This window comes from Protobothrops mucrosquamatus, unplaced genomic scaffold (assembly GCF_001527695.2).
Source record: "Protobothrops mucrosquamatus isolate PMUCROS unplaced genomic scaffold, P.Mucros_1.0 scaffold3, whole genome shotgun sequence".
NCBI lineage: Eukaryota > Metazoa > Chordata > Lepidosauria > Squamata > Viperidae > Protobothrops > Protobothrops mucrosquamatus.
Genome location: NW_015386390.1, coordinates 1,665,101 through 1,674,758, shown reverse-complemented (window position 1 = coordinate 1,674,758; position 9,658 = coordinate 1,665,101). Strand labels below are relative to the sequence as shown.

The 9,658-nt window shown below is 42.0% G+C and overlaps 1 protein-coding gene across 4 annotated transcripts in view; it reads left to right on the top strand.

Moving 5' to 3' along the window:
- The first annotated feature begins 3,832 nt into the window (after positions 1-3,832).
- The window catches only part of HNRNPDL (heterogeneous nuclear ribonucleoprotein D like), a 9,406-nt gene continuing 3,580 nt past the window's right edge, over positions 3,833-9,658 (top strand). For 2 of the 4 annotated variants that reach the window (XR_001549408.1, XR_003810755.1), the window contains exons 1-6: positions 3,912-4,067; positions 7,666-7,834; positions 7,947-8,108; positions 8,710-8,841; positions 8,946-9,060; positions 9,344-9,511. Coding sequence is in view for 2 of the 4 variants with exons in the window: in XM_015832368.2 (XP_015687854.1) it covers positions 3,940-4,067; positions 7,666-7,834; positions 7,947-8,108; positions 8,710-8,841; positions 8,946-9,060; positions 9,344-9,511 (874 nt within the window). In the remaining 2 variants the exon portion in view is untranslated. The other 2 variants (XM_015832368.2, XM_029287374.1) reach the window with 2 other exon arrangements.

Below are 9,658 nucleotides of genomic sequence, written 5' to 3'. Positions count from 1 at the left end.
TCGAAGCGGTTCGAGGAAGGACCGTTCCCCGAACTCGGCGGAGGTTAGGAACCCGCGCGTGAACGTGCACGCCCCAAACGACCATGTTGTGTAAGACGAGCGGCCATTTTCCCACCGCGTGTGTGTGTATATGTGTGTAAAATGGATCAAGCCAAGGGCGAAGGCGTCTGCGCGCTGACGAGCCGGCGCCCGGTTTCTCGCAGGAAAAGATAGTTTATTCAAAGTTGCGCGTGGAACGGCAACGCTTTGCTGGGCTTTGGTGCTGCCCGCCTCCCCAGCGACCGCTTTGCACGGGTGGCTACGCGATCCGTGGAATTTGGTCCTGCGCACTTGGAGGGGGGGGGTCTAGGTTGGGCTAAGAAACCAAATAGCTGACACCAACCTTTTAGGGGATAAGAACAGGAAGCTGCCTTGCGCATCTTTTAAAATCCGGCTTTCCGATTTGTCTTGCAAATCCCCCGAATCTAAAATCTAAAAGCAAACATTTGTCGACGCGCAGGGAGGCTCTTTTAAGCTCTAAATCATAATTACCAATGGAGAATCTCTGTTTGGAAGGGTACCCACCTGCTCTAAAGGAAACGGGGGAAAAAATGAACCGAATAGGCAAACATCTATTCACAGTTTGACTCCCAGATGCTAAATAATAATTTTTATTTTGCGGTCACAGACCAAAATGCAAGAGCAAGATGCTAAATAAATAAACCACGTTGACTTTGGCAAATGGGGGCATCTAAAGACGTTGCGCCTGCCACTGTGTTGGTAAAAAAAACCAGCCCCAGCATTATGGCAGTGAACCCCCCCCCCCGCATGTCCTGACATTTCCAAATGTGCCTACAGGTAGTCCTCGACTTAACAACCATTAGTTTTAGTGACCGTTTGAAGTTACAGTGGCACTAAAAAAATGACTTATGACTGTTTTCCATACTTACAACCGTTGCAGCATCCCCATAGTTACATGATCCAAATTCGGATACTTGGCAACTGGTTCATATTTAGGATGGTTGCAGTGTCCTGGAGTCATAGGATCACCTTTTGCAATCTTACAAGCAAAACCAATGGGGAAGCCAGATTGACTTTACAAATTGTGTTATTCACTTAGCAACTGCAGTGATTCATTTAACAGCTGTGGCAAAAAAAAGGTTGTAAAATTCAGCAAAACCTGTCTTGCTTAGCAACAGAAAATTTTGCTTCAATTGTGATTGTAAGTCGAGGACTACCTGTACTGGTGGTAGATTGAAGATCATTTTTTTCCTAGGTATAATCTAACCTTTTTACCGCTTTTGGAAGTTCCAAAAACATAAGGGCAAAAAGCGTTGTACTTCTCTTCATTTTTAGGGATATGGACCAGACATGCCTTAGCTTCATGTATAATCTTTGTAAGTTTAATAAATACATTTGCAGCTGCCACTGATGTGATTCAGTTTTTGTAATTGTCAAAAGACCCCTCAACAGTTTGGCTAAAAAAAACGGGTATTGGTGATTTTATTTTTGGATAGCTTCACATATACAATGGAATTTTCTATACCTTTTCTAGACAGTCATCTCCCATCAGGGACCTTCAAAATGTGGGTAAACATTGGCATCCAGGCTGGGCCATGGGGATGATGGGATACAGAAATGGCTCTAGACTAGAGGATGCATCGTTTAGCACCATTTTGCTTCCTCTTTTGTTGTTCAGTTTACTTAAGAAATTTGAGATCCATTAAAACTAATATGTGACCCACATTCATTTTCATATTTTACTCTGATTTGATTGTTGTGAGCTGTCCAAAGTAGTTGATAGTCAACTATGTTGAAGGAAAAGTCTTCATCATGATTCAGTCCAAGGCGGGAATAAACAACATGGCGACTGCTTTAGAAAGAAGGTTGCAGTTTATTGAAGAGGAAAGCCAGAAAGAAAGATGGGGCTTTTGTTTGGAGTTGTTTCCTGTTCCTGATTGAGGTTTTGTATTTCCTGTGTCATGTATTCTGACCTGAGTCTGGGTGTGCCCTTTGGCATCTGTGGGTTAATCCTATTATGTCCTGTTTTAAAGTTTGGGTGGGGTATGTAGATTTTAGGTGTCTTTGTCTTCTTCTAGCTTCAACCTTCCTGAATGGTTTACATCTGCATTTCTACAGAGCTGGTTTCTGCTTGGGGGAGGGAGACTTGGGGCTATTAAAAAAACTGGGCATGCTTTTCTGTCTCTTTAAGATCCTTTGAGGAAATATATTTTTCTGCCCTTTTAATATTTCCTTCTCTGGGGGGCTGACTTCCCACAACTACTAGCATAATTTTTTTTTTTTTAAAAATTTAAACTTTTTTTTTAAAAAGTATTTTGGGGGGGAAATAACGCTACCATTAATCCATCAAAAGCAGAAGCTGCTTTTGTGTCCACTGATATTTTATACCCAATTATTCTTTTACACTCCTCTATTTAGAGGTGACATTTTCTTCTAAATACTCTCTCCAGAAATATGGGTTTTCCATCAGTTTTGTAGGGGAAGTGGGTAATGTGTCACTTTGTCACTTTTCCAAGGAAAACAATTATGTGTGAGACAGCCACCTCCTATTATGGAATATAATGCAGACCAGTTATCTCCTAGGCCCTTTGTTACATGTCAGCCAAGTAGAACAGAAATAATTTAAAAGCTATTACACATGTGTAATAAGAGCAGATTAACTTTAGTTTAAATTAATCCATAAACATTAAATCATTTGAAAAAAAATGTTGAATAAAATTATCTTTCAGCACATCTAAAGAGTTCGAAGCCAGGTACACAGATACTCAAAGTTTTTCATTTTATTATTTGCAAATGCCAGTCAATATAGATGCAAAATAAACCTTTAATTTTTTTTTGAAATTAGGTGATATATCTTAATATATATCCTAACACTTGGTCCGTGATGTTCTTCCTTAGACTTTCAAAATAAGGTGTCCTGTCATATGGCCTACAACTGCAGATGAAACATGCAATCAGTGGTTGTAGTAAAAAAAAACCCACCCTGGACAAAAAATAGAAAATGCATCCTTGAATAAATAATGTAGAAAGTATCTTGTCAAATAATTCCTCCTTGAACCAATAACGTAAGAAAATTAACAAGGGTTAGGCAGTTTCTATACCAAACCCCAATAAACAAAACAACTTTGAGACTGCAAGGGCTCCTTCAACAGGGTTTATATTTTTTTAAAAAAAATTGGGAGGCAAAAAGAATGCAGAAAGAAAAATGAAGGGATAAACCAGGTCTGCATTTTTGGACTGGATGCTTCTTACGAGTGAAGGCAATGCTTAAGGCTAGATACATCTTCATGCATAGCCTAATTTAAGAAAAGATTCTAGGGGGAAAAAAATCCTATTTTTGAACCGATGGCTGTTCAGCTCCTCTCAATCCAGCTCATCGCAAAGGCCCCGTTAGACCGGCTTGGTGTTCACAAGTTACGCCGTACGCACGTGGGCCGGTCGCTGACCCGCTGCTAGGCCTGCACATATGTAGCCTGCATGCTTTGGGGAAACTCCTGATGAAAGCCATGCTTCGCCCATGCTTTGTCACATTCGGTGGGTTTGCTTTGTGCAACGGAGGCTGGACCAAATTCAGGAAACCATGCTTGGAAAGGGATCGGGATCCATAAAGTTGCAGTTGCAGGGGAAGCGAAGCCTTGCAGAGGCGTGTTGGGCTCCCCGAGACATGAAAGCGCTTCCCCGCCTCCGCCGCTGCCCTTCCGCCATGGGCAACCCTGAAATTCCTCCACCCGCCGCCGCTCCTTCAGAAGCCGCACTGCGCCTGCGCCGCTGGAGCGCTCTGATTGGTCGAAGGAGTTCCTATATAAGCGCAGCGCAGGCTCTGCCCGGATCTCTTGTTACGGCCGCCATTTTAATACTCGGGTCGGACCGCGTATTCAATCTCTTTCCTTGCGTCTGTGCGCGCGCTTTTTTTTTTCTTCCCCTCGGCCCGTTCCCGCTATGGAGGAGAACACCGACTACGGCAGTAGCAATAACAATAACAACACAAGTGCCGGCGGCGGTGGCGGCCAGGAAGATTTCGCCGAAGGCTCTAAGATCAACGCCAGCAAGAACCAGCAGGATGACGGGTACGAGGGGGATCGCAATCAGGAGGAAGGGACAGCTTTGCCAAACGAGTAAGAGGGGGGGGAAAAGAGAAGGAGACTTGAGACGATAGGTCGGGCGCCATTTTGGCCTGTAAAAAAAAAAAGTAATCGGGGGGGGGGCCTTTCAGTAAGGCCTTTCGCCCGGCAGCTGCCACGTGATCGCGCTCTTCACTTGCGAGCGTTGCACCTCCCGCCGCCGTATTTCCCTTTGTGTCTTTTCACACACCCCCGCGCTCTCGCGGGAGGGGGGCGGGGCCTCACGTCCGAATGGGTGGAGCAGCGAGGGGGGGGTTGGCCGTTCCCGCGTGACGCAACCGGCAGCCTATAGGATCTCAGTGGGCGGACCTGGATGGGGGGGGAGGTGGATCCGGAGCGGCCGAGATTGCGCGTTGCTGGCCCCCATCGGGTGGGCGGGGCGAAGTCACAACTTGCAACATTTGAAGCGGGGGAAGGAAGGAGGGGCGGAGTTGGCGAGAAGAAGGTACTTTGTGGGCGGGGCCAGGCCAGGCCGTCGCCGCCAGATCCCGATCGGGCTTCGCTTGGGCCTTGCAGGCGCGTGCGCGCTCTCCTCCGGCTTCAGGCCAGCGAAAGCCCTGCGGGGTTGAACTGGCCAAGAGCGTGGCTGGCCGAAAGGCTCCTGATACGTTACATCAAGTGTTTCTCAACCTTGACAATTTTAAGGCATGTGGACTTCAACTCCCAGAACTGGCTGTGGAATTCTGGGAGTTGAAGTCCACGTGCCTTAAAATTGTCAAGGTTGAGAAACACTGCGTTACGTTTTTAAGAATGATCGGGGGGGGGGGGTTGATCCTCATCAGGTGCTGGTATGCCATCCTTTCCAAAGTTCAACATTTCAGATCAGGGTTCATGTTGACTGCCACCCTGCTTGCTGTCAAGCCACTTGTAGGGGAGCTGTCTGTTGTCTAGATCAGTGTTTCTCAACCTTGACAATTTTAAGGCATGTGGACTTCAACTCCCAGAATTCCACAGCCAGCAATGCTGGCTGTGGAATTCTGGGAGTTGAAGTCCACATGCCTTAAAATTGTCAAGGTTGTGAGAAACACTGGTCTAGATACATGAGGTTTATGATTTTGTATCATTCTCAGCTGAGATTCAGTCCGGTGCATCTGGATTACATCAGGATGAGAGAAGATTGTCTGAAGCAATTGTCCAAAACATTTAAAATCTGTGGATTTCAATTCGTAGCATGCTGGCTAGGGGGCATTAAGGGAGCTGAAGGCTACGTGTCTTAATGTTGCAAAGTTTGAGACTGGTCTAGAAGATGGTTGGAGGGCAAGCATGCCTTTTAAAGTAGTTACAGGTAGTCTTTGACCTATGATCACACCTGAGCCCAACATTTCTGTTGCTGAGCAAGACAGGTGGGTTTTGCCCCATTTTACAGCCTTTTCTTGCCACAGTTAAGGGAATCAAGGCAGTTAAGTTAATTATTGCAGTTAAGTGAATCTGACTTCTCTATTGCTTGTCAGAAGGTCACAAAAGTTGATCACATGTCCCCAGGGCACTGCAACCATCATAAATACATAGCAGTTGCCATGGGGATGCTTTTTGTGTGTGAAAAACAGTCATCTTTTGCAGTGCTGTTGTAATAGTTTGAATAGTCAGTAAATGAATGGTTATAAATAGGGGACTGCCTGTATTTGGAGGACTGCAAATAGCAGAAAGTGAGCCACGTGCAGGGTAGAGTATAAACCCTAGGGAGAGAGCTGTTTTGGTGTCTACAGGCTGCGCACAAGACTTAGAAGCCATAACGGATCTCGAAAAGATGTAAAGTACTGTACAGTATTATTAAACATGCAGTATGTTGCTTGGATTGTTATTTTAGGTGCAGATGAAGGATCCTTAACTCCTTGGAGGATACAGTACAACTCTCCTGGGTTTCAGGATGCCCACCTTAGCTGCAGTGTGGTTCTGATGCTTGAGAATTAGATAAGAGATGTCTCCATGACCTTGGGTTAGTTATGTGTGCCCCCCTCTGCCAATTCATGATTGGTTGTTGTGAAGATAAAATGAAGCAGTAGTGTGTGTGCAACTTTGGAGAAGATAAAGTAAAAATACAATCAAGGTTATCTAGTGTATGCTGAAATTCTATATAGGAAAGAAAGTTTGAAGATAGTGAGCAGTGAACTCTATCTGGGGTTCCATTTTTCTATGGCAAATCTGATTGCCACCATTGTGGCCTATTAGCAAAGTCAGCATCATACTGGTTATAGCTTATTTATCTCCTACTGCAAAATTTGTGGTTCCCTTAGGTTTTTTTTGCAGACACATGTTTTCAGTTATCCAGTTACAGTTATTTGTTTTAATTACATTTAAAAGAAAATGGTTGCTTGAGATCTTCATGAAGAAACGTTGCCACTTTTGTAGAGAGCTGTAGTAGTTGGAACCTTCACTTCAAATGCATAAACTTCTTACCTGTGTTTATGGTTAAGGAGAATTTACACAGTGCAATGTAATAATTAAGAAAATGGACTGGCATCAGGAAGATCTGGATTTGCTTATCCAGTGTCTCACAGAATTGCCGTGATATTTCCCCAAAATATCTTTATATTTGGGGTTTGTAACAGTTCATAGGCACAATGCTATATTCTGATTTTACAGGAAGATGTGATTGCCACCTACCTTGGAATAAAATGTATGCAAGTTTTACTGGTTTTTTAAAGTTATTTCCTTGGAATCTGTTGTATTTCACTGGTTTTTCCCCCCAACATTATTGAAGTAATCCAGTTACTTTCCTTGATCTCTAATTACATCAGTACTATAGTTTTGTTATTTTATTAAACTGCTTTGATTCAGGAATTGGCCCACCTTTTATTTGTGAAAAAAAATCCCACTGTAATCCATTAACCTTTTCAATAAGCATGCTCCAAATTTTGTCTATGGACCTGAGGTAGCTGGCCATAATTTCAGAATATATACAGAACTGCTCTTAATTTTTTTAAATAAAAAATTCCCCCTCTTTTTAAAGACTTCCAAATGTTAAAAGTGATATTTTGACATGTATCAGAAGTATGCCTGTGCTGTTCTACTGTATCGTAAGTTTTACCACTCTATTTTGAAAATGGTGTTTCATGGTTGGATTGGGACTGTTTTAAATTTGGAATGTTTCCAGAATGGCTGAAGTCACTTTCTGTTTTATTCTGCTTTGCTTTTTTGCTTAAGACAGTTGTTTATGTTCAAAATGTATTGCATACCTAGCATATGTTAATAAACTATTTTGGATTGTTTGACAGTTCACACCTCCTTTCACCTGGTTTAGGTGATATTGAGGATCATTTTCATGTTTTGTAAATGTTGGAGAAGATTAATAACTTCTGCATGACAATTGCATGTTTTGTGATGGAAAGTAGGTGAGGGATGACATTCTGGAGGGTTTTTTTTCTGCCCCTCATGCTTCAATTAAAAATTGTGTTTCTGGTTCCCCCCCCCCCCCAAGTACAATTTGTATCTGAACCACAAACCTGAATTGGGGCAAATTAGCTCGTAAGTGTTTTTTGTATTGTGTTAGATCAATGTAACCCTATGAATGTCAGTTTTTGAAACCTTCTTTTTTCCATTCCAGTAAAATGTTCATTGGTGGTCTGAGCTGGGATACAAGCAAAAAAGACTTGACAGAGTATTTGTCTCGCTTTGGTGAAGTGGTGGATTGCACAATAAAAACAGATCCTGTCACAGGGAGGTCAAGAGGGTTTGGGTTTGTGCTTTTCAAAGATGCTGCCAGTGTTGAGAAGGTATGTAGTCATCTCTGTGGGACCATGGAATCTTCTCTAAACAATTCCAAACATCTGTGTTGATTTTTACTCCTGGAACTGAGTTTTCAATAAATATCTCTTTTTTTTTTAGGTCCTGGAATTGAAAGAACACAAACTGGATGGCAAGTTAATAGATCCCAAAAGGGCAAAAGCCCTGAAAGGGAAAGAGCCACCAAAAAAGGTCTTTGTTGGTGGACTGAGTCCAGATACATCTGAAGAACAAATCAAGGAGTATTTTGGCGGTTTTGGAGAGGTATAATCCATTTAAAGCTTTATTTAAATGGCGGAGGGGGAGAGAGTGTTATCCAGTATAATGTCTAGTTAAAAACATAGCTTATTGCAATATGCCTAAGTAGTTTTTGCCAGTTTCTTTTGACTAACTTGACCCGTGTAACGTCTAAATCAAGAACAGCATTTTAAATAGCCTGCAAAAATTGGGAATGAATGTGCACTGAGAAGGATGGGAGGGAATTTGCTTTGTTTTTTGGCCACATCAGTGTTGTTTGTAGCAAGGTGGTGATTGTTAGGGTAGAGATGACATAATTTTTGGTCTAAAAAAGTCCGAACTGGAAAATCAGAGGAGAAATAACATGGAAAGGAATGCAAATATGGCGAGGTGTTAGTGATTATCTTCTAAAAGGTTTTTTTGTACGGCCCCTTTAGCGAAGGGGCTAAATTTTATGGAGTTGGCTTTAAACATGTGAACTACAACTACATAAAAGTGTATGATATCTTCCAAGCATAAAAAAAAGGAAGAAAAAGAGATTGGTTTTAAAAATTGGAGGTCCCATAAGGGTGGGTATGGAACTTGGGTTAAGTGAATACACTTTGATTGTTTTTAATGTGGCTTTCAGATTGAGAATATAGAACTTCCCATGGACACAAAAACTAACGAAAGGAGAGGCTTTTGCTTCATCACATACTCGGATGAAGAACCAGTAAAGAAATTGTTGGAAAGCAGATACCATCAGATTGGTTCTGGCAAGGTATTATTGGTGGTTGTTAACTTGTAGAAGTCGCAATAATTAACTTCATATATTCTTCATATATTTTGTATTAAAGTTACACTCACTTTCTTCTTTGTCCTTAGTGTGAGATCAAAGTAGCACAACCCAAAGATGTATATAGGCAGCAGCAGCAGCAACAAAAGGGAGGCAGAGGTGCCTCATCTGGTGGGCGTGGGGGATCCAGAGGACGTGGCAGGGGTAAGTATATAATAAATTGTAACATAATTGCTGAAGTACATAACTCATGAAATAAAATAATTTAAGAAAATTTCCCTCAGTTTTAGCATGAATGGAAAGTACATTCTAGTTTGTTTTATAAAAGGATAGGTCTAGCATTAAATGAGCTTTGGAATACCAGACTAGAAACCACGTTAGAAAGGAACAAAGCAAGTACTTCACAGATTTTGTCCTATAGCAACTTCTAGTTTTTATTAACTTTAAACACAGGTAGACTTAATGCTGCAATCACTTCATTTTTTAGGTCAAGGCCAAAATTGGAATCAAGGGTATAACAATTACTACGATCAAGGATACGGAAGTTACAACAGTCCTTACAGTGATCAAAGCTATAGCAGCTATGGGGGATATGATTATTCTGGGTACAATTACCCAAGTTATGGCTACAGCCAGGGATATGCTGACTACAGCGGTAAGATTTTCATTTGACTTTCCATTTAATTATATTGTAAAATTTAACTTGCTTTTCTGGTCAGTCTCTCTTTCCAGGAAGAGCTAGTACCGTTGCACATATTCAAAAGTGTAGGTGCATGCGTTTCGAAAGCATTCTCTGCAGAGT